This window comes from Homalodisca vitripennis, chromosome 1 (assembly GCF_021130785.1).
Source record: "Homalodisca vitripennis isolate AUS2020 chromosome 1, UT_GWSS_2.1, whole genome shotgun sequence".
In the NCBI taxonomy this organism is placed as follows: domain Eukaryota; kingdom Metazoa; phylum Arthropoda; class Insecta; order Hemiptera; family Cicadellidae; genus Homalodisca; species Homalodisca vitripennis.
In genome coordinates this window covers 166,484,268-166,510,908 of record NC_060207.1, presented here as the reverse complement: position 1 = coordinate 166,510,908, position 26,641 = coordinate 166,484,268, and the positions used below count along the sequence as shown (strand labels likewise).

Here is a 26,641-nt window from a genome sequence, read left to right as displayed (position 1 = left end):
AACCAAGAAATACGTATCTAACATTCTTATTTTTATTCGGAGTTAAGGTGAAAAACAAAAATCGGCTTATTCCAGTATAATATTTCCAAATGTATAAAGAAAAAAATGTCAAGTATTTGTCATAAAAAGTCTACTTTGCAAATAAATTTGTTTCTCTTTTGTATATTTTAACACGAACAATATATTAGCCAGAAATGTACAATATATTACGTTATGCAGTACAACTAAGCAATAAGCTTATCGCCATTGGTACAACTAGCGCTAAAAAAAAATGAATTTTTATTTATAACATTTTAAATGAACCTATTTACAATTATAGTTAACTAATTTCTGGCACATATTTCTTCTTTTAAATATAAATGGAAATTGCTCACTTTATCTTATTCAATATGTGGAGTGACACCGGCTATCTATTTCAATAGGGGGACTGCCATAAGTCTTCATTGTGATGATTTTGCGGACAGGCCACAATGAAACATGTTACTTTAATTTTAAAGAGCCTCAACTTTAATTTTTCAAACATTTCAAGCTTTTTTATTGACTTTGTTTTTATTCAAAATATCCGTTAATTTAATACCCCGTATTTAATATGGGTAATTTAATATGGCTAATATCATTTTGATTTTAGCTGGTGAAATCAAAATCATGTTTATTTCATGGCGATTGTGCTTAGAGTGCAATTTAAGTTTGTAACATACATTACAACTTATTACATCTGTCTAAGTGCAGCGTCTGTAATCTGAAGCTGCTGTCACAAACTTCACTCCTAGAATCTGGAATAATGTTCGTCTGAAAATATCCAAAAATGTCGGCGTCGAAGAAGCTCAAAATTAACTCTTTAATCGTTTTGACATCAGAGACACCTAGACTACAAAATAAAGTCTAATCTAGGAGAAAAGGTATTATCATTGTCTCATCAGGTGTACTATTACAGAGCTTGTAATTCCGCAAACAAACAGAACCAACAAATCCCAATCACCAACCACATCCCTGGATATGGGGCTCGATTTCAAGCTTGGTTAATTAATGGAATGTTTTTCATTGAGGTGTCTACAGTAGTAAGGGAGCGACTTTTTTATCTCTTCAGACGAACCTGAGTTCAGATTCTACGAGTGAAGTCTGTGACAGTGTCAGATTACAAACGTTGCACTGGAGTTAAACTCAATATTCACATTGTTTCAACCCTTCCTGCCGTAGCTACATTATTAAGGATAATCAAGCTCAGGGCTCTCTGATGAAGTTATCTCAAATGGCTCAATATGATAGTGATCGGATCTACAGAATCTACACAAAGTCAAGTCATCTGTGCGATCGTCCCATTCGTTAAATGTATGCTAAGTAAAAGGACCACCGTTGTCGATTCTAGCGCCTGTCTCATTATTCTTGTGTTTTGCTATTTCCATCCTGTTTTCATGCTAGGTTTTGTTTCTGAAAAATTAGACAAAAATAAACCGATACAGCGGAGTATCGAAGGAGGCGACATAACGTAACGAAAATATTTACCAAACTGTCTGTTGCTATAAGGGCAAATTCGCTGCCTAGCCATTTTCACCCTAAAATCAATAGGTTTGTTCCATACATTAAGAAAACTATGTACTATACCTACTTTTAAAGTTTTAAAGATATTTCTTTCTATAATTATTGCTCAGATGAACAGACAGAAGCACGGCCAGCTGGTAACGACACGTTTAAAAAAAGAACATATCGGATCTCTAATAAAGCCGAGTAATTAATTTAAATACAATATATCCTGGAGAATCTTGGACTACTGACTGAAAATATACTGTTTAGATGAATAGCATTGGGAGGAATAGCAATTCCTATGTCACTTATAATAGGGACTTGTGCTATTTTAATTTTTGCACATTTCTCATATCATCTATTATTTATTAATTGAACAGTACCTAATGTGAGGTTTTATGGAACTAGCCTTGAATGGGACAAAACAGAGCTGACAGATTCTGTAGACTTCTTCCCTCAAGAATAAAGTCTTGACAGAGAATTTGAGTACTCGTGCTGGCAGAACTGGTTCGAAACGTTAAAATAAACCAGTTCTCTTACCCATGTAAATCCACGCAAGTTTGTTTCTTTGTCATTCGTTACATCAGATACAATCAAGTATAATTTAGTCGTAATTGTACATTTGCCTGGTGTTCTTTGATATGGGCGGCTGTAGAATAAGTCTTTCGGGTTACGTTGTGGGAGTCTCTGTCGTTTTAAATTTCTTGCTTGTGAATTTTAAATATTATATAGATACCAAACAATATCTATGTACCACCATAAAAAATTACAATTATAATCTTTTTACTTAGTAAATATATATATAATCTATTTGTCCCGCTTATGCTGCTTATAACAAGTTTGAATAATCCATATAAAACTTCGCTACTATATCAATTGCAGTCTCATTAATGACGGATCCAGTTTTACACATAGATCAGTCTCGATTTGTTTATGTAACCTTTTTTGTCTGTGTCTCTCATCTAGTACTGTAAGAGTAATATAACTTTTTAAGTAAGAGTGAGAGTTGTCTTTTATAACCCTAGTAAATTATAATGAAGTAAGTAAAATAATACTTTTTCAGGAAAACTTCAGTTTAAATAATTTAATTTTGAATATCTTTTGATCTGTAATAAATACAATGAAATGCTTGAAATACAATTAAATTATTTCAACTCTTTTAAAATTGTTTATAAGAAAAAGTGCCTACTTCAGAATAAGTAAAAATGTATAAATCCTCGGTTAATTGTTAACCTTCTTTGAACAATTTGCTTGATGGAATTACTTTAAGAAAAGAGAGAACAAAAATTATAAAGGAAAATCGTTCATTTTTGAAAATTTAGAAATGCAAAAAGAGGTTCAGGAACCCCACAGAAGTGAGAGGACGTTTCATATTGTTGCGTAGTTATATATTGTTTTACCAATTAACAGTAGTTTGGTCAATTGGTCTTAAGTTTGATATATTTATTAATTAACTTATACAGGGCTACGATGGGAAGTATTTATGTAGTAGGCAGACTATTCCTGTGCATGTAAAATCACAGTTCTCTATCCTTGTTGTACTTTAAAATCAATTTTAATTTTAATAAATTGCTTATCTATTGCAGTCGATAATTTTTTTATAGTTAAAGTTTTAGTCATCTAGAGTATATCACGATTATTTAATTAACATTTCCTACCTAGCACTGATCGTAAGTTTTATACTATCAATTATATTTAATCAATGCAGTGCTCGGAAGGGGAAATACAGAAGATGTATGCAATAGGCACACTATTCCTACACATATAGAAATCTCTTGTGGTGCTTTGAAATCAATTTCAATTTTAATGAATTGAACTGTTGCGGTCGGTGATTATGAAATACATTTCTTCATGTTTCAAGTTTTAGTCGTATAAGGTCTAATCATTAGAAAGCATATTTCATGAATATTTTGTCAAAATGCAAGAACGGTTTGAAGTACAGATTATTTTTTTCGGTACACTACTACACATCCCTCTACCTGTTTATACCTTATAACGAAGCTATCATAAATTCATCCCTGAGAAATCGCAATTTTGCTCTTAATTTTTCTGGAGCTGGACACTATTGCAATATGGCTGGAAAATATCAGCTTCGTATTCATGAATATTAATGTTTATACCTACTTTAGATATAGAAACAGAAGAACAGTTTTTTCAACAACTTTTTACTCAAATGTGGCCTCATTTACACCCGACATGTCACGGCAACCCATTCAGTAGATGTTTAATGCAATATAGTTGACTGTTAGTTTAACAGCTGACTGTGACATTACACGAGGTCACTGACTGGTCATTCACCGAGGTTATCCCCACGTTCATTCATTCATTCATTACAGTCGTCAAGATGTCACTGTTTATTGTTATGTGCAATGTCTGTCTTTGTAAGCGTTTGTGTAGGCGTGCCAGCCTGGCACTCGACTCTATTGTGTATGTCGCGCTCGCCGCGCTTGAAAATGGAATGAAAATTAAATATTGCAAATTGGATGGAGTATCCATGTGACAATATGGTATTAACTAACAAGCAATTCTGGGGGTCGTAACAACCCCCTCCCCCCCCATCTTTTGTCACCATCAACGTGACATTAGAACTTGAGTGCTCATAGTTCCGTGTACCTACTCAAGAAATTTGTAGTTTAAAAAGTAAATTCAAATTTATAAAAATGTATATATTTATTGGTTTTTACTGTATTGCTTTAGTTATACGAGTGTCATAATTGTGATCTTGTGTCAAGTATCTGGAAGATTTAGTAAACGGATGTACTGGTGCCCATCTTGATTTTAGCCCCATAACAACAATTTTAAACTTATAACACATTTACTACCAAATTTTTAATCGTAAATTCATGGAAGTTGGTTCATTTGAAAGATACAATCAATACACATCCAAACGCTTGTTAATGCTTTACACTTTTATTAGCAATTCTTAAAAACATTCAAACATATTTACATTCATCGCTAAATATTCAAAACTTATACACTTTGTTAGAAAACTAAGGTCTTTGGATGCTTAGTAACCATAAATCATTAAAATGATATGTCTCCCATAATTCTACGACCAAGATCAAGAGCATAACAGTGTTTGAAGTTTTGCGTCGTTCAAGGCCGTTTCACTATAGCCGGCTTTTATGCGATAAGGTCAAGATCGCGGGATCTCACGTTGCGAAGATATCATCGTGTGGTTCCAGTCAACACAGATATAGCCACATAAATGTTTTCTGTTTTTCTGGGGCAATATCAAAGAAATCTGGTATAGTTTGACGCAATCTAATCTAAGTCAGATGGGGATAGAGGGTCGACATGTTTAGCCATGAGTCCTACAATCAGACCATCACCTAAGAGGCTTGTGATTCACTTTTAACTCTATCTATGTAGGTCATTAGTTTTCTTAGGCTTAGAGTCTATGTTCAATAAACTACTAAAGATATTTATCAATATATCACATCTACTGATGATTTTAATATAATACAGATATCAATGGTACAGATGTTCATCAATATCAAGAACATCAGTGTCATGGATGCCTTTCTTAGGATATTTAAGTCAAGGAAATTCTTTTTCACACATTAAAGAAATGCAACTATTTTAGATATATTTTGTGTAAGTGTGCGTGTGCGTGTGCACCTAATAATTAGAAATTCGAAAGTGCCTTTGTTTGTTTGTTTTGCTTTCACTCGTAAACTCGAAAAAGGGATTTTCAAAATAATATATATATATATATCCTTATATAAATATATATATATATATCCACTGGATTCCTTCAAAATAATATATATATATATATATAAATATACATATATATATATATATATTATTTTGAAAATCCCTCCCGGCTACGCTCCACTGGCCTTTAAAGTAGCGAAAAATCCCATCTTGATCTCTAAAATTTAAGTAGAAGAGCATGCATAATGTAATCAATTGTTTTGTGTAAACAGTGTTCATTATTTTCAATGTGTTTATATTTATAGTGAGTACATATTCTAAGGAATAACCATTATTTTCCACTTAGTTTTTTTTTTTTAGATTTCAGCTATTATGTAGCCTAAGTATTCATCTACCTTACAAAATGCCCTAAAACATAAGATGGTCAGAATTCGACACCAGAAGACTCCCTTTGAGGCAGTAGGCAAAAACTATGCTATCTAAAAGTCGCTGGACTTTGCTTTTGAACTAATGTACCCATTCCAGTTCTAAATGTCCTAAAATATTAACATACTATAAGTTTTTTAGTCTATAAAGGAACAAACGCGTAGTGTTATTTGTAATGTTTTTATTAGTAAATTTAAACTAAATTAGAGTAAAGATGTCTTTTTTACCAGACGAAGTTAGGGATAAGAAGCCCTCTCTAACACTTAACCTGGGGACCAACGGCTTAAATTTGACTTCCGTACCCACCACCAATGGGCGTATAGGCGTGCTCCTTGCAAGGATAGGGTCGCTCAGCGGTCACCCATCCAAGCAGCAGCCACGCTCGACGTTGCTTGATCCAGTTACCTTGCGACCACCGTTGTACCCGCTATAATGCGCCAGTAGCTTTATGTCTAATATTAAGTATTAGATCTAAAACAAAATGTTACTACCTAACTTTTAGTATAAATCTTTGAAGACTTATATAAAACCGATCTTAGTATCAGTAGAACAACTAAATAAGAACAATGGAAACTAGAGCTTTCTATCTCAACCCAGTCCAAAATGGCAGCTAATTGGAATTAATTAAGTTAAAAACATGGATGGATTCTGCTAAACCTTCAATGGATAAAGATAGAAAAATGAAACTCAGGACACCCCTCTAGAAAACAAAAGCGAACCATTTCCCCAAAATTCGCTTTTTGGGGGGCAGTTTAAAATTTTTTAATGTAAAGTTACAGTAGCGCTAGTAATTAAAATTGAGTTAAGCAATTAAATGGCTAAAAATTACTTACCTATGTTTTTATATCAGATGTTCAAACTGCTGTGCCAGGACAATATGACAATGTCCAAGCCTGTTGCAGAAACTTGAAACAGCAGGCTGTATGAATTTACGCGGGACTTTTTGAATTTTCGCCTACTATTCTGTCCCTAAGGTTATAATGCACTGAGTTTTCGTTTTATAGACTTGTTTTTAATGTGAACCCACATAAATTAGTCAAGTGGAGATATATCTGGCAATCTTGGTTGCAACTCTATACTTCCTCTTCCGACTATCTAACGATTTAGAAAAATGTTGTTTAAATACTCGTGGACATGCAAGCCACAGTGAGGAGGTGCTCCATCCTGCTGGAACCAAACTTCATTACAGTTGTTGGTTGGTTGCTACTTGGATAGCTGGATAAACCTGATTTTGTAACATTTCCTGGTATACCTCGACATTAAGGTTTCCGTCAACAAAAAAGGGCCCAACAAACTGACACCTTACAATGCCAAGCCAATGTTTGCTTTTTCTGGGTGCTGAGTATAGTGCTCTCTCATCTAATAAGGGTTAACATCAACCTAGTAACGAGTATTGTGTCTGTTAACGTTACCATTTAAAATTAAAGTTCTTCATCTGAGAAAGCAATGTTGTTTAATCTAATTGTATTATTATCAATGTTCCGCATCGTTATTTACAAACTTCTACTCGACGATCAAAATCTTCCTCATTTAGCTCATGAATTAAACGAATTTTGTACGCTTTATAACCACTGTAATGTAAAACTTTACAAACTGATGTTTGAGATATATCTAATATTTAAAGAAACGTTTCTTGTTGAGGCATGAGGATCTTCTACAAAAGACGTAGAAACGTCCGAATTGTAGAACGTCAAGTGGCAATGCTTCGTTAGTAGCCGGGTTTGGTCGTTCAGGTTTGGGACTGTCTTTAACGCTGCCTATATCCTGGAAACGTTGCATTGCTTTTTTGAACTCCTGATTTAGATGCAGGGTTTCAATTGGGATGTGTCATTAAATAAATTTCTTCTTTCATCATAAGATCTCACCCAGTCTCCGTAGCCTCGCATCATCAGGATCATAGCACGCTCTTGATCCCTCAAACACTCCATTTCAACGTAAAGTATCACAAAAACACGTCTTAACTTTGTTAATTCCAAACAGAAACTGAACATGATACCGGATCATGGTGTATCCGGATATTGTGCACTACCGTGCCTCACCCTGACGAACTAGGATATTGTACACTACCGTGTCGTCACCCTGACGTACCAGGATATTGTTCACTACCGTGTCGTCACCCTAACGTACCAGGATATTGTTCACTACCGTGTCGTCACCCTGACGTACCAGGATATTGTTCACTACCGTGTCGTCGCCCTGGCGTACCAGGATATTGTACACTACCGTGCCTCACCCTGACGTACCAGGATATTGTACACTACCGTGTCGTCGCCCTGGCGTACATGGATATTGTACACTACCGTGTCGTCGCCCTGGCGTACCAGGATATTGTATACTACCGTGTCATCGCCATGAAATACCATGATAGTTTTCCACTACCGTGTCATCGCCCTGACGTAACAGGGTATTGTACACTACCGTGTCGTCGCCCTGGCGTACCAGGATATTGTACACTACTGTGTCGTCGCCCTGGCGTACCAGGATATTGTATACTACCGTGTCATCGCCATGAAATACCATGATAGTTTCCACTACTGTGTCATCGCCCTGGCGTACCAGGATATTGTACACTACCGTGTCGTCGCTCTGGCGTACCAGGATATTGTACACTACCGTGTCGTCGCCCTGACGTACCAGGATATTGTACACTACCGTGTCGTCGCCCTGGCGTACCAGGATATTGTACACTAATGTGTCGTCACCCTGGCGTACATGGATATTGTACACTACCGTGTCGTCTCCCTGGCGTACCAGGATATTGTATACTGTCGTGTCATCGCCATGAAATACCATGATAGTTTCCACTACCGTGTCATCGCCCTGGCGTACCAGGATATTGTACACTACCGTGTCGTCGCCCTGACGTACCAGGATATTGTACACTACCGTGTCGTCGCCCTGACGTACCAGGATATTGTACACTACCGTTTCGTCGCCCTGGCGTACCAGGATATATTGTACACTACCGTGTCGTCGCCCTGACGTACCAGGATATTGTACACTACCGTGTCATCGCCCTGACGTACCAGGATATTGTACACTACCGTGTCATCGCCCTGACGTACCAGGATATTTCGGGCGCGACGGTCGTGAACTCGGACACCGAAATACAAACATTCACACGATTTACTGTCCTCAGAAGTTATTGTATCCATCGAGCCGCTTCTCTCCGCGCGTGAGTAGAAGTATTGTAATTTGTCGCAGTCTTTCCGAAGGAATAATCAAAATATGCTTCTCTTGTTCGTATCACTTGAGCGGAATCGTTTCACAATAATATATCTGCTGTCAGAAAATACTCGTTAATCGGAGGGTATTGTTGTTGAAGAAACCCATTACGCTTGTTCACATGTTAATTTATGTTATCAACCAGGTGGCACGATAAGGTAGTGATTTTCTCTAATTGGGCCTCTATATTGGAACCGATAAGGTTGGAATAATTTGTGTTTATAACTCCGCATAAAAATATCTTGTATTGGTCGAAGCGTTTTTAACGCTCTACAAAAGCGTTTAAATTAATTTCCCGTTATAAATTCGTTTTACTTCGTTAAAGTTCATTTTAAATAAACGACATTCCAAAAAGACAATCTATAAGTCATTATAAGATATGTCACAAACAAGCTTATCAAAATGTCAAAATTATGTACCGGTACATATATCAACGATCGATGTTCGTTGACATATCTTCAAACACTGTTCTCCTTCTAGAGATGCTAACTTAGAATTTATAGCTTATATTTTTATGTTACTGGCAGGTATATCATTACAATAATCTGCACTAAGTTAATTAAGATAAGCCTTTATAATATTTCACCTTGGTGCAATGTATAATAAAACATTTTAAATTCTTAAACTAAAACAATTGTATATCCCAAAGCAAAGTTGAGTTAATAGCTATGATATTAGATTTTTTTACTACTGTTTTACTGTACTATGCGTTTTATTTGTAACCCTAAATCATTTTATAAACATACATTTCGTTCACATGTTGTACCAGACAAAGGTTAAGTTAATTGACGCATGACTTGATCAAACAAGTTAGTAAATTTGTTTTTAGAAAATAATCAATAGCGCTCGTGCGTCATTCCTGCACTGAACGCGTTACACTGGGCATTGGATTCATCGGTGGCTAAATATAACGTCGAGCGTTACGAGCGCGGTATTTGCAAAGACCAACAAACGGGTGTTGTGAGTGTTTACAAGTCCACGGCTACGTAATACAATGATGCAGATACTGTCAGTATCAAAGGTGGTTACAATCTAACAGAAGATGCACACCGACAAAGAGATGTTGTAAGTGTTTACAAGTCCACGGCTACGTAACACAATGATGCAGATACTGTCAGTATCAAAGGTGGTTACAATCTAACGGAAGATGCACACCGACAAAGAGATGTTGTAAGTGTTTACAAGTCCACGGCTACGTAACACAATGATGCAGATACTGTCAGTATCAAAGGTGGTTACAATCTAACGGAAGATGCACACCGACAAAGAGATGTTGTAAGTGTTTACAAGTCCACGGCTACGTAACACAATGATGCAGATACTGTCAGTATCAAAGGTGGTTACAATCTAACGGAAGATGCACACCGACAAAGAGATGTTGTAAGTGTTTACAAGTCCACGGCTACGTAACACAATGATGCAGATACTGTCAGTATCAAAGGTGGTTACAATCTAACGGAAGATGCACACCGACAAAGAGATGTTGTAAGTGTTTACAAGTCCACGGCTACGTAACACAATGATGCAGATACTGTCAGTATCAAAGGTGGTTACAATCTAACGGAAGATGCACACCGACAAAGAGATGTTGTAAGTGTTTACAAGTCCACGGCTACGTAACACAATGATGCAGATACTGTCAGTATCAAAGGTGGTTACAATCTAACGGAAGATGCACACCGACAAAGAGATGTTGTAAGTGTTTACAAGTCCACGGCTACGTAACACAATGATGCAGATACTGTCAGTATCAAAGGTGGTTACAATCTAACGGAAGATGCACACCGACAAAGAGATGTTGTAAGTGTTTACAAGTCCACGGCTACGTAACACAATGATGCAGATACTGTCAGTATCAAAGGTGGTTACAATCTAACGGAAGATGCACACCGACAAAGAGATGTTGTAAGTGTTTACAAGTCCACGGCTACGTAACACAATGATGCAGATACTGTCAGTATCAAAGGTGGTTACAATCTAACGGAAGATGCACACCGACAAAGAGATGTTGTAAGTGTTTACAAGTCCACGGCTACGTAACACAATGATGCAGATACTGTCAGTATCAAAGGTGGTTACAATCTAACGGAAGATGCACACCGACAAAGAGATGTTGTAAGTGTTTACAAGTCCACGGCTACGTAACACAATGATGCAGATACTGTCAGTATCAAAGGTGGTTACAATCTAACGGAAGATGCACACCGACAAAGAGATGTTGTAAGTGTTTACAAGTCCACGGCTACGTAACACAATGATGCAGATACTGTCAGTATCAAAGGTGGTTACAATCTAACGGAAGATGCACACCGACAAATAGATGTTGTAAGTGTTTACAAGTCCACGGCTACGTAACACAATGATGCAGATACTGTCAGTATCAAAGGTGGTTACAATCTAACGGAAGATGCACACCGACAAAGAGATGTTGTAAGTGTTTACAAGGCCACGGCTACGTAACACAATGATGCGGATACTGAAACGTGATTACAATCTAAAGGAAGATGTAGTCTAACAAACGAATGTTGTGAGTATTTACAAGTCCATGGCTATGTCACACAATGATGCCGATGAGCTTGTTGAAAAGTGGAAATCTAAAGGAGGATGTAGACCAACAAGCGGAAGTTGTGTGTTTACAAGCCCACGAGTGTGTCGCACAGTTATGTAAATACTGCCAATATCAGTTGTCATTCCAATCTAAAGGAAGATGTTGGTTTGAAAGTGATTTATGCATAGGAAGTGTGATAACTAGGGATTTATAGTGTTGCAAGGACAAAACACTACTATTTCAAAGTAAATTCGTTGATGATAGTGAAAGTCCTCCTGATGATAGTAAAGTAATCAATACGTAGAAGAGGCTAGCAGTTTAGTAATCTTTTTTGTCTGTCATGAAAGCGCAACGGAATTCATAACATGGTTCTCTCTACCAATATCCGTCGTACATTTTTCTTAAAGATAGTCGTAATGTTCGCTCGGGATCTATAACAACTGTCGAGTCACCTAAAGAGAGAAAGAGTTAGTTATTGGAGGTATTTATATGAATTTGAATTGCCTTAGCAATACTTGATTTAGGATACTATCCATAAGTATACATTGTATTATTATTATTATGTATTATAGAGGAAATTTATTATGTATTATTATGTATAGAAGGTTTCCGGCGCTGCATTAATTGGAGTAGATGTATGAGGTGAATTCCTGCTCTGACCGATAACGCTTTATCAACATACAGGTAATATACGTTTGTCCACACTCCGGGGTGTGAGGTATCAGTTAGATTGTTTCGTTATGACTTTGTAAAAGATGTACTGGAAGTAAACGTGACAGGTAAGTTACAATACCAATAAAAAAGCTATGTTTTATACTGGAGCAAATGTTCACGGCGCGATCAATGTCTTAGTGCTATTAACGTTAGTGAGACGTTTATGTTTGGATCTTTGTGATTGATTGGCTATGACCACGTGATTGATTCTATCAATCACATAGTTTTATGGTCATATTTTTAATTCGTCATGCAGTATTTACTGTGCTATGTTCCCCAAGGTAATTCCCCGTTACTCATCGATATGGCCGGTGAATTCCGTAGATACAAAAACAATAATTTCCAATACTCGTTAAATGCTGCGGTAAAGTCAGCTATAAACGGGAATAACAGAAACAGAACAGTGCATTACAGCTGATAGCTGGAGCTCTGAAGTTATTATACGCATTATATATTGACTTTATCAGGCCTCATTACTCAGCCTCATTATTGAAATATTTGTGAATTAATAAATTGACAGTAATATTTTGTTTTATGTATTCTCTACTTACATAGTACAACGGTATGATATGCTTCAAAACATCGTATGGTTAGTGATGTTACCACACATTTTTCTGTAATATTTTGTGTATGTACCTACATATATACTCGTATGTGAATTGTAGGTACAAAAAATAATATTACAAATAAACGTATAGTAACAGCACTAACCATATAATGATATATATGACACACACACACACACACACACACACACACACACACACACACACACACACACACACTTGTTGTGTGTGTGTGTGTGTGTGTGTGTGTGTGTGTGTGTGTGTGTGTGTGTGTGTGTGTGTGTGTGTGTGTGTTTGATAATTCATTATAAAATTACACACATTTAAAGTAGACAATTTAGGCCATTTTTAAATCAAGCCGAAATAAAAACAGCTGAGAATAAAAATGTCAAACTTATAGTATATATACACGAGTTATAGCTTTGTGTTAACAGCTTAATCATGTTTTTACTATTTTTTTCTTCAAAAAAATTATTTTTTTTATCATAATATGTTACTCTAAGAAGATATAACTCATGTGTATATAGTGTAAAAATTCCACATGTTTTTCTTCAGCTGTTTTTTATTTGAGCTAGAGTAAAAGCTTCAAAAATTTAAACCCGCTTTAAATGTATATCATTTCACGAGGTGTGATCAAACAAATTTCTACTTTTTTGTTTAGGTAAATTATATTATAGGGGTATGCATTTAACATAAACAATATTATTTCGAAAGATCACAAATTGATTGCACAACCTAGGTGTGTTAAAGTTCTGTTAAGAAGACTATACTTTGGTTCAATTGATTTGTAATGGGAAACTTATAAAGTAATCCTACAATGAGCTAGTTAGGATGAGGTCATTTTTGCAATTGCGTACTAATGAAGTATTTTGTTTGTGCACACGTCGCTTGGCAACTGGAACCATCGATTGATGTCACTGTCAAATTGGGAAACAATGGCATCAAGGGTAAATGGTAGCAGTTACCAGAACGTCTGATCTCAGATGATAACGAAAGAGTGTTTTGTATGTTCCGGCTTATTGTGAAAATCGGTGTTAAAGTTTCTAAGTTGTCGGTTTTCGAATAATGTACACCGTTATGAATAAACGATTGGTGCTTGATGGAGCTCAGTGATTTTAATCAGTTGGTGGCTTAGTCCCGTCAACTGCTTGAACAATATTACTTAAACTGACAGCTCATCTTCACACTACACTTCAGACATGTTGTGACAGGCTTTTACATGGGATACTGCGGAAACAACGCAGTATTCAATAGGAAAACTTTCCGGAAATAGTAACCAAATGTTTACTCAATATGACTTAAATGCTACTAATCGTATATTTTGTATTTTATTCAATAATGAAAACATTTTAACACTGATTGAGAACTTTTTGTCCAAACGTAGACCACCCTAGGGTTGGTTTTGAGGGAAGGGTCCATATTAAAAGTTAGAGGTTGTAAAAATGCTTCACTAAATTAAAATAAAATATAAACTATCCCAAAAAGCCCTAGAACAATTTTTAAGCAGTATAAATGTCCACTCATATGTATAGTTTTCTTTTTTTCAACTGCATAATATTTTGGTATACTACTTCTTTTTTAATAAACAAGCCGGGTGGTCTTAAAGAAATATAATAACCAGGTTCTTGAAGAATAAGTATACGAGTCCTAACTTTGCTTCTCAACAAATACATTTTGATTACATTTCTACATTGTTACAGGCCTTAACAATGTTATAATTGTCATAATTAATTTATTTGTATTACATCTATTGGTTCAAATAATATCTCCACTACGACTAAGTTCAAATAAACTTTATTACACTGAAATTATGTTTGGCATCAAGGATTCTCGCATTATGTACCTCACACACGTACTAGTTTAAAACAATCCTAATAGTTCGATCATGTAAATTAATAAGGCTATTTGCACTTGAAACACCAGGAATGTTGAGTAAAGTGGATCGTATTAATTTTGATTGAATGACAATTTATCGGAGAAATAGGCCATTATTAGTCTAAACTGTAAACTTTTATTTTTTTTCTAAATTTTAAGAAACTTTTTAATTTATAAAGTAATTATCTTAAATTTAACATTCTAGAAAAGTATGTTCCAAAACATTCAATTCAATAAGACAATAATGGAATTAATTTGAATTTTCGAAACTACCTCAAGAAATTTGTTTTTATTACAAATACAAAAAATTTTAAAGAAAAACATCAAATAGGGTTTCTTTGGATTAAAACTTTGATTATAGCCATGAGAAATATGTTATTGTTATGAAACAATTGTTTGTGCTCACTGTTAATTTTGGCAAGAAATCATTTAACAAAATGCAAAACTTAAACTTTAAGTTAAGGAAATATAAATTATAAATTAAAAAATGTGTTATGTTTGGATTAGTTTCGTTACAGCTAAAATTTTTGAGGAATTCGGACAGTAATTTACAAAGCTCCTAAGTATCTGATGTACCGAGTGATACGATGATGTGGACTCCCTATGGACGCCTGTACCTCAGAAGGAGGCATTTACAGATAATTGTTTACGGTAAATTATACTAACTACCAAATTCCTTTTAGGTTATTAAATGCTTTTGTATAGGTTCAGAGTCACCTGTATTATAGTAAAATGGTTTATAGTCGTGTTTATAAATCGTTCAATTTGCTTTCGAGGCGCGGTCTATGTAACTCGTATTTACCAACTGAGGATACGTTGGTAGTATACGTAATGTAGATATACTATATAATGTACTCGTAGTAAATAAGTCGATTGTTCAATGTGTTAGTAAATTTAAGCACACTGTAGAATACCATGCATTACTATAATCTAGTGTAATACAATATTTTAAAATTTCTTTATTGCACAAACATTTTAGAATGCTCAACAATTTGTAATTGCGCAAAGTGCTCAAATGACCCCCGTCTTGTTCATACAACTCAACATACAAACATCAATGTCTATCATGTGTTGCAGACCAGTACGGGTTGTGTGCTGATACAGTTTGGTGACGTCACAGTTATGACGACTACTACTCATCACCCAGACACTACCTTCCGCAGCAAGACATGCGCATCTTTCAGGTAACACGCCTACAACACCCATGTTGCCATGTATTATAGCTAGTGTGTGTATTGGAACTACCTTGTATGATGTAATAGAAAAGGAATGCCTTATAATATAATATTTGTAAAGAACAATCAATTTTGGTTCTGGAAAATGTGTTTTATGTTAAATTCGTAATCTATTAAGATAACTTCCTTGAATGCGAAAGACGTAAAAAAATGTTTTTTTTTGCACTCCATATGAGAAATTAAAGGCATTTAAAATAGGCAATTTTGTAATCAGGCCCAAGCAAAAAAAATCATAAATAATAAAATTATTTGTTTTTAATCTTTTATGACTTAGTTAATGTTTTAATTAAACATAATTTGAGAAAACGAAATGTATTAAATATTTTTTCATGTAAATACTGTAAGGGTTTCACGTGTTTATCTTCAACCGTTTTTGTTAAGGTCTGATTAAAAAGCCCTATGTTGCCAATTTAAATACCTCTTACTTCAAGTGGAGTCTTCAAAACATTTTTTTAATTTTTATTTGAGATGCCGCTGCCGGTCCGATGAACGTCGACAAAGGTGTACTCTCCATTATAGGAAGCCGTTCCGCCGTTGTCGAGTAAACAAGAGGTAGCCTAGTTAAAGAGCCAGGCAATGTGGGCCAAGTTATAAACTAACTCGCTATAAAGTTGAAAACAAGGTCGTCATAAACGAGTGCCATACAACTCTGCACTTTCACCGGAGTTCGCTTAATTAATTCCCCGCCTTGCACGAGCTGGGCCGGCGAGATAAAAGAGTAATTTTTGCTAATATTAAAGACCGAATACAATACATAGAATTAACTTTGACCCAAATAGTAGTTTCTTGTTATAGATACTGTATTGGTACGAGAGGTATACGTGTCTTGTCGAGCAGTAGGCAAATTGCGTCGTATTGTTAAATCTTCAATAGTGCATGGCTGAATGGAATACTCATATGTACACGGTGTGCGGTGTGTAAACTGAGAGAATACTGATGAGGCGGTGTTGGTGTTCACAAAAAATACAAAATATGAGTATCGATCTCTGTAAGTAACTTACAGCCGGTTGCTCGATGTAAAAAGATCCACATATGATATAAATAAATGTATTCTTGTTTGCTGGATAATTATCCAGACTAATGGTGAACTTGGACAAACTTAAATTGGAATCAAAAATCCTCTCTTCCCCACCGGTTTCAATTTAAGATGATTAAATGACGAATGCTTTTCCTTAGTGTCCTCATGTTACGCTCTCTACAGACGATCGTTAAACAAAACCAAATTCAAAGTAATCTTTATTAGTGTATTAAAAATATTTTATTTTCACGTTTCCTTTTCAGAAACTAATAAAACCAATTAGTTTCACTGTGTACAAAACTATTTTAGTTGTTTAGGCTAACTCATAGTAAATTCTGGTTCACATTGAATGTAACGTTAGTACATAATAAATTACCCGCAGTCTATAGAAGTATACAATCTGCCAGTCTACCAGCTGACTGAGTTGTATTACTGAGAAGAAGCTTGAAGACGATTATTTATTCACATGTAACCTACTAAAACCAGAACACAGTGTTTTTATTGTTAGTATTGGATGACCCAATAGCTTGATGGATGTCTTGGCCGTTTCATGGCTTTCGTGATTGCCTCTTGGGAAATTTAACAAATTAAGAAATCAATTTGTGTAATGATAAATAATTTTCATTGTTGGTAATTATGTATGGGACTAATAACCATAGGACACCATCACTTTTCACAAAGAACCCTCTCTTTGAAGATATTAATCCTTGAGGGTTCAAGGTATCCTTATACAAATTTATAATTTGGTACATTTTAACGAACTATTTTCTTTACTTTACGGTTATAATAAATCAAATAAAATCAAAACTATATCAAAACTCTCAATACAGACTATACATACTCGTATTACGCCATAAAACCAGTAAAGAAAAATAATATTTTCCCGCGAAGACTGTACATCTTTGTATGGAGGGAAATAGTTTTTCATAGTGTTCCTCAATAAAATATATTTACTTTTCTCTGTTATAAAGTAAGCTTATACCGTACATGTTGAAAAGTAACCAAATAAAATCAACAAGCTTATAAAAAAAAACTTTTTTTAAAGACAGTATTGATTTACAAAGCTCACAATGGATATTACCTGTATGTGCGTTAGTAACCCAGGATCGTTAGTTAGATAGTAAGGAACTAACCTACATAAATAAACAGGGATAAATTCGGCAGAATTATTAGACAGTAGCGACGGTTATTGTATGTTGTGTTATTACGTGAAATTGATCAAGGATATGTGTCAAATACATGATGTAAATAAACAATACTGTTTCACAATTATTTCAAATGTACGTATTTGAGCTCTTTTGAGTCTCTTATTTAAATACCTCGTTTACATTGAACTATTTTTTCTTAAATTCAAAATGCTTGAATAAATAATAAATGTACATCCGACTTATGGCTACATAATTTATTAATATTATGTTATCAGCGCAGTAATACCATCTTCTCGTTCTTCCTTATAAAAATAAATAAATAAAAATTCTTCTCGTTAAATAAATAAAACACTATCTTGATCACAGAAGTGACAGAAGTTCAGTCGTGCTCTTTAAAAGGCGTATAAACGGAGTACCAAAGGATTTTTGTAAACAGATTATGAAAGAGACTGTGGCTGTCCGATGCCGGTCGATATGTCAGCATCGGGCTATAAGGCAGGGAAGGTCCGCACTCGTATACAATGTAGAGGGTGTGTCATTCATCAATCCCTGCCAACCGTGAAAATTATAAATGGACGACCATTGCTCACTACTTACGGTTATATCTGCTTTGTTGTGTTGGCCGACCTTACGTTTTTGCTTCTAAAACGTCGGTATAGTTGTAACAATACTGTGTTACTTGTAGATATTTACAAGATTTTGTAAACAGGTAAATTACTAATATTCAATTAGAATAAATTATTAAATCTTCTTTATAGCTCTGAGGTTACGAAAGAGCTAAGGAAATATCTTATTAAAGGTTTTAATGATAATGAAATGAAAGTCTTTACGATGAGGACTATCTTAATTGTTACAGTCTGATAATAAATGGATTGTTTTATTGACTAAAACACAAGCATTTTTAACCAGTACAAAAACCTAAAATTCCAATTTTTAAGTGTTGTTATTTTTAGCGAAATAAGGGTAAGAAAATTTTTTTAAGGCGTTGAATTTCTTTCTTTTATTGTATGGTTCACAATATTACCTTCGCTACTTAAAAGTCTAAGACTGTCGTCATCATTATACAAAAAGAAAATATGTAAAATGTACCTTGAAATAGATCTTCTACCTCAAAATAAAGGACAACGTCTTAAACTAATGAAAAGCTTCCTGGCTACCTAAATTTAGTATTGCTGTTCCTTTAGAAAAGGACCGTGAAGGACACTCATTCACAGTGTCATCGCCTGACTAGCTACTCCTCAGTCGTAGGACTGACTGGTCATCAGCTCAACTTCAACTAATTAATAGCTACTTAGCCATTTAATTTAGTACTGCTATTCCTCCAGAAAAGAATCGTGAAGGACACTCATTCACATTGAGTCGTCTTCTGACTACCTATTACACAGTCGTACGACAGGTCTTCGGCACAACTCCATTTTAATTTCCAATGCTTGTATATACCAATATCTTTATTGACAATTGACAATCTCCAACAACCTTTACCTCTTATGGGAGCTCATTCTATAAAGTCCCTTTACAGAATAAGCTTTAAAAACAAGTTGTTATGTCCCTCAAGCGTAGAATAAATAGAAAATCTACTATTATGTAAGTTAAACGCTGGAACAAGATGTACACCAGCCGTAACAACTAAACACCCCCGTCCGTTATTAAAATAACATTTAATAATATAAATTTGTTTAGAAAGTGTGCCCATTTTGTTAAGTTTGCCTAAAGTATCTCAAATAGACACATCTCCAGAAGTGGAATTTGAAAGTAAACTTTTTATTTTATGTGTCTTTTTTTTATTAAACACAAACACAAGTGTCAAATTTATCTATATTTCTTCAGTAACCACATGCTATTTTGAAGTATAAGTGACTAGCGGTTAATGTGTCTGACTAAGATCGGCACATTCTTCAAATGGCAACTAACATTCAAATCAATAAAAGCCATATACATGGCCCTACAAAACTGTAATTGTAATTTAATTTCAATTGTCTAGTAAAGTCAAACCTGTGTACCTATAGTAGCTGTTCTACTTATTTCTGAGTTACCAACCAATCACTGGATTGATGGAAACTTGATTGACAGAACTAAATCATAAGTAATCTATTGATTGTCGATTAATCTTGTCGAGTCCAGTGACGGAAGCAACACCAAGAGACAACCTGGCCCAGTTACGTTGTTAAGATACACTGCGACTCTGCACACATCAAATCGGTAAGGAACGTTCGGATTTAAAGATTTTGAAATAGCGTTAAAAAAAACATAAGTATCTAAGAATTTTGTTCGTTTCCGGAAGTTAATTTTCTATTTGGGATGTTCAGAAAGTACATTTTTATTATTTATAGTCCAAATGTTTCGCGATTTCTTAAAGTACTAACTTAAAAGAAATAGAAGTTTTACTGCCAAGATCAAATCATATCAATCACACTACTGCAATTGACGTATTTTCGTTGATAGTAATGAAATTATTATTTTTATTAAAGCATGTACCTATTTTAGCATTTTTAGATTCACCTAATAGTATATAGCGTGAAAGAAAGCCTAACATGTGAAAGCGAATTAATGGATGAGTATATTATGTATTGTAAACAAATAACTGCGATTATAAAAACCACTCGACGTACCAATATATCAGATTACTATTGATCAGTTAGTACTATACAATTTATATGTACATTTTTGTAACGCTTGAAATCACAAGGAGGGGTAAAAGATTAGAAATATGTGAAACCTGTAATCTCGGATTCTAAAAACACGTTAGTGTTATAATTTTGTTTAAATAATTTATGTTTTGGAAAATGTGAATGTTGTTCTCACAAAATATAAGTAAGAGAGAATTTTGTACTAACCTATCTTGGATAACGGTATGCTGAGCTAATTAATAGTAATTGTATTAAATCTACAGTAGTTTTATGTAGTTATGAGGGCCCGGGACCCCAGGACTGGGCTATATCTACGCCAGTGCCTGACCTTGCTGAACTTGTGGAGAGTGAGGAACGTGCTATGAATGAATCTGTCAGCCTACTTTTCGCCAAGGCCAGTCAGCTGTGCGTGGGGTTTGTTGTCAATTGATTTATAAACAGCTGACGCCGTACATGTGTCTATTGATTGATTGGAAAGGATCGCGCCAATTAGGGCAGCCAGTACGAAGAAATGAAGTGTTCTTCGTACTCCATAAATTTACTGTGTACGTGGCTATGGTATTTTGATTGTATTTAAACAGTAAAAACACTAATTTTGAGTTTTCATTATGACTAGAGGTAAACATGAGGCACCTTATAAAAGCTTCCGTAGTTAATAGTATTATACGAGGTGCTAAAACCGTTACTCTCAATTGCATTAATCAGAGTTTCCTTCGTAATTCCCCCGATGTTTAATATTAATCAACTGTGGTTTCCATTTGGCATCTCCGACTTATCTGCTTGACAACTTCTATACGAGTGCCCAAAATGTCTCAGAAGATCCAACAAAACTGTAATAACTACTAATCAAAACTCCAGTAAATTGTTAAAAGTACACTTTTGGTCTTGTTATTTTTATATTAAGGGAATTTAAATCGGCGGAGTTTAAAACTCATTTTATGGGAAATTGTACAAACCCATTTGTATTGGCGTCCCGGGAATCGAACAAGAGACCTCAATAAGAGAGCAACGGCCTTGCCTCTGAGCTGAGAAGAATGCCAATGTGTGATTCCCTACTTTGGGAACGGCCAAGTGAAGGACAGATGTAAATAAGATATTTATATAAGTAATTTTGAGATTTCTATAATAAATTGACTGTGTGTGTGCTACTGGTTAATAGAAAATTGGCAAATATCTAATTTAGCCACTATTAGATGGGCAATTGTGCGATATAACTAATACTCGTACTAACAGTTAAATTACATTTGTAAACTTGTGCACTTAAAATTGGATCAAAAGGTCATCTTAATCCTTGGTAGTATCCATTTGGCAGGAGAGCTAGGATGTACATGTTTTTCAAACCTTCGAAGAAGCTGGTTAGGTAGGTTCTCAATTGTTGTGTCTATGAAACGTCAAAGAGAATATTGGCACACCACTCAGGTTCATATTTTAACCGAAGTACAGTTAATTTGATGCTATAAAAACCACTTATTTTTGTGTGAATATTTTCGCTTATTATAGTGTTTGTGTGTCTGTCTATTGAATTGAAAATTCAGAAACTCGCCTATGTTTGGAATTTTTCCTGGATGTCTCAGATGATTGTTTTATACGCGCAAAAAGACAGTAACCAAACCGAGGTTTAAAACTTTGATATCAAACTATTCTTTAATATCTATACAATAAATATATAAGTATATGTGTATACATATTATATATTATAAAAACATTTGGCTGATTCTAGTATAGTACAATTTGAGGTCATAGTTATAAAAAAATATAAGAAACTCGTTCTAAACTCAAACTATAATACTGTATACTATAATATCATATTACTTTTATGATCAGTATGAATAATAAAAACAAACTCAAACAACTACTTTAAATTAGGTAGTGTTGAAGGCTAACGAATGTTGAATTGTATATAAATACAGTGAATTGTAATTAATTTAGACGTGCTTTTATAAGAGAAGTAAACATCCGTGTGTATCATGTGATCATGTCCATACTGAATTTTAAAGTATTAATCATTTATGAGTTACACGTTTAGTCTATAGATAGACTGACAAAACCAAAAAGAATGGAATTTCACAAAAATGTTCAGAATGTTTGTGCTCCAAATTATTTACAATCCGCTCATTAAAAGCTTTTATGTTTGGATGTTCTCTTTATAAACTTGCACTGTACAACCATTTCTACTCTATACATATGTAAATTCATTATTTTATCATAAACTTTACTAAGTCATTGTTACTCCAATTAGCAATTTAATTCCAAAAGTTAAAAAAAAACTTTATAGTATAGTAAGTTCCCATAAAAAACAATCTAATTGGAACAGTCTTTTACAGCAGGTTAGCCCTAGTACTTCTATTGACTGACCGAGCGCACCACTAGCGATTTTGTTCTGTGGTCTTTGTTACTAACAACAGTGAGACGACGAGGTTTGTTACTAACACAATTGAGACGACAATGTTTGTTACTAACACCAGTGAGACATCTACATCTGTTACTAACAACAGTGATACATCTAGGTTTGTTAATAACCCCAGTGAGACGTCCGTGTTTGGTCCCGAATTCTGATAAATATGTGTTGGAATATTTTGAGGCAATCTAACAGTGTACAGTAGTGCGTGGTAAACATGTTGGCGGTCGCATGATTATATATTATGAAAATATTGAGCACAATGTTTGTGATTACTCTTTTTTAGAGTTGTTTTAAAGAATGAAGTAGTAAAATAGAATTAGTTCTAAATTGTGTCATACTACTTTGTTTTCTTTTTTTAATTTATATTGTTATGAAAAGAGCAGGCTTAGTGTAGTTAATGATTTATTTCGCAGCACATAATTTCAGACATAGAGGGAACAGATTCTCAAACACGTAATGTAATTCGATAAGCCATATTGGCTCCCAAGTTTTGGTCGAAATACAGAACATGAGCTGCTGTTCTAAATCTAAGTTATTACTTTTCCACAAATTCAATAGTTTTATTTTACCAGTTTAAATTGTCTTTCTCGGGCGCCATTTGAATTAGCTATCTAGGCCTTTTAAATCTATAAATTTGTAACGGTTTTTACTTAAAGAAAACATCTCCTGAATTGTCCGAAGACCCAACTTCGAGACAAGAAATTAGAGAAGATAATGAGACAAAGTTGACTGGCTGGCTCTTGATATCATCTCGGGTCAAGGTCCTTAAAACAAAACCCACCTTAACAGGCAGGAGTTATTGACGTCAGAAGCTTCAGAGAGTTGGGTCTTTCATGCGAATTGTTCTATGTTTCACGTTCCTTGTGAACTGGTATCTTAATTATGCAACATTTACTCGACTTCAGCAGGCAATAACTCAGAGGTTAGTCAGATTCAATTCCGTGTACTGGTCTCTTGCTTCTATGACGTGATTTGACACGTGCAAAGGCGACGGTAGACAAAACATTGTCACGAGATTGGAGAACGGCTACTCCACAGTCGACGATTTAACGACTCCCCAGAAGTTGACATCACACTTCAGTGCTTTGTAAACTATTACTTATCATAAATCGGTCAAAAATCCAACATCCCATTGCTTCGAATTGGTACTGATTATGTTATGTCGATTTTATACTTTCATATTGCACGACATTAGTAACTGTATTTGAATAATTATAAAACATACGTTCATAATAAATAGCCTACTACTAAAAACTATGTCATTTTATGCCACAAATTAAAACTTTAATCCATCCCAATATCTACTCATCCCTCTAGATTGGAAATTTCTCTATTAACTGGAACTAGCAGTATCTAAAAGTCCTAAAAAGTATTTCATACATAGTTATAGCGTTGACGTACAAATATTTTTTTACTACAATACAGAAAAGATTTTTTTATTTTGTTCATTTCATAAAATTAATGTAATTATGTACACAGCTATTCCCATTTAGGTTACCTGAAATTTAAAAAGTTATTTTCGTTAATTACGCCCTTTTTGAAATCAGCTGTTGTAGAACTCTTTCAATTTCCTTTAGAAATGTATTGTTTTTTTATTTTTTAGTCAATCGAAACGTGGCCTTTATAGTGTGTAGGCCTATATATTTGCGACCAATAAAATATGTAAATATGTTTAGGACAACATAACAATCGTGTTCTGGATCGGTGCACGTTAGTCCTTTCCGAGCTAATGAATGGTTGTTAATATAAAGGCGCTTTGATTGTCAGTTAATACTCGTAAGTTATGAACTCTAACAAAAAGCAAGAACAAAAAATGCAACTGTAATAAAATAGAGCCAGTGACGTTATTGGTGCAAATATTTACTGACCTACATTATACAGCAGAGGCTCAATATTAATCCGGAGGCTTACTGAATAGCCCTTATGTTGACAGTGCAGACAGCAGACGATGAGGTGGCTAAATCAATTTAATTTATTGCGTTATAGAGCACCGGGCTCTATCAGATAAAATATGACAATTGACGTAATGTGTGTTAAGCTCCCTTAATTTGCAACACTTGATAACAAGTCTCTATAATTGGTTTAAGACTAGTCAATTATCTCATTTACGTCCTAACCTCACCGTATATTTACTGGCTGCACTACACCGCATACCTAGTACCTCGACGATTAAGTGGACCATAATATCTAACACCCGATGTTTTCACAAATCACGTAAGTAGAAACAATATGTTTTATGAGGTAAACGATTCCTTCCTTTATGCTCTTACTCTCTTTATTTCTTAGTTCATGTTCGATTCTTTCGATCTATTTCCAAAACCACATACAATGACAATACGTGTAAATAAAATAAAATTGTATATTCAAACATTTAACTTCAATTCAATTACAAATATATTAATTATTTACGTTGCTTCACAACGGCTTCACACTATTGATTCACATTGAAGGAACTCATTGTATTGAATTACAAAATAATTCTTCAATGAATAATATTGAATGAAAACTGCACTATCTGCACTAGGTATTTGGATTGGTGATTATTAACAATGCACCTACTTTTATTTTCAGAAAGCATTTCTTTACCCTTAATCCTTCATTATGGGTGCAGATATTGTATCGACAGTTCTCATCTCGGAATTCATTATCTGAATTGGAAATGGCGATTGTAGAGAAGAGTTGAAACTTTAAATTTAGTTTAAAGTTCTTTTATGATGATGAATTATTTAAAAGAATAGCAGAATTTCGGATATTTCCCATCGTCATCATAGGTTAAAAACCGGAAACCACACGTCTCTAAAACTTCGCATCTGTCCTTTCATTGAGCTGTTTTCTGGTGTCTCTATCAGAAGTTCAAAATGTGTTCAGCACCACTTGTTGATTTGTTAATTCCTGTTCATGCTTTAGCTTATCTTGAGCTGTTTTAAGCTTGTGCATGTCAAAGCACAAGAAGAAGAGAGGATACATCTCGAAACGTAGTGTATAATTTCCTAACGTATAACTGTTGTGAACACCGAATCATATTATCCTTTTAAATTTAGAACATTACGGAACATTTGCTTCTTCACAAACCCATTACTTAAACTTTCTATTTCATCGAGGGAAACCCCTTTCCCTGTCTAGCTTTCATTGTAAAACGTTCTCAAATAATTATCATATGTAATTTGGGACTTTCCCATGCTCTCTCTCTCTCTCTCCACTCTACAAGCACTACAAATAATTTAAGATCCGCTTCAGTTCACCGTCGCCGCATCGGTTTTTTATTTAGTTCACTAATTTATCTAATAACAAAGTACGGGTGTAACTTGTACAGTACACTTGTTATTGATTTTAGTCGTAAAGGTAAACCGCTTTACCCAACAATATAATATTTAAATTTAACGTTGCAGATTATTTTTAAATTACATTTAACTTAAAATGATGTATTGTTGATTAATTCATAGATGACTATTTCATTAGTGTTAAATACTATTTTACAGTGTTATCTGCATATACTATTTCATTGTTTCCTTAAGAATCTAGTTAATTTCTTACTTTTCTAATTTCACTTATAGCAACAAACGAATGTAATTACTTAAGGGGAGCAGACCACTTTTAATATCCCTATCTCCGCCATGTTAACTTATGTACCTATTACTTAAAAACTATAATAGATACAGAATTGAAACTTTGCATGT

At 34.5% G+C, this 26,641-nt stretch overlaps 1 protein-coding gene across 2 annotated transcripts in view; it reads left to right on the top strand.

The window, feature by feature from the left end:
- Nucleotides 1-26,641, top strand: part of LOC124352685 — a 72,596-nt gene that overhangs the window by 38,095 nt on the left and 7,860 nt on the right. Inside the window, exon 2 of one of the 2 annotated variants that reach the window (XM_046802271.1) lies at nt 15,613-15,719. In XM_046802271.1, the coding sequence (XP_046658227.1) occupies nt 15,658-15,719 (62 nt within the window). In that variant the 5' untranslated portion in view covers nt 15,613-15,657. Of the gene's footprint in view, nt 1-15,612; nt 15,720-25,071; nt 25,179-26,641 lie in introns of those variants that run through there. The other variant, XM_046802272.1, reaches the window with a different exon arrangement.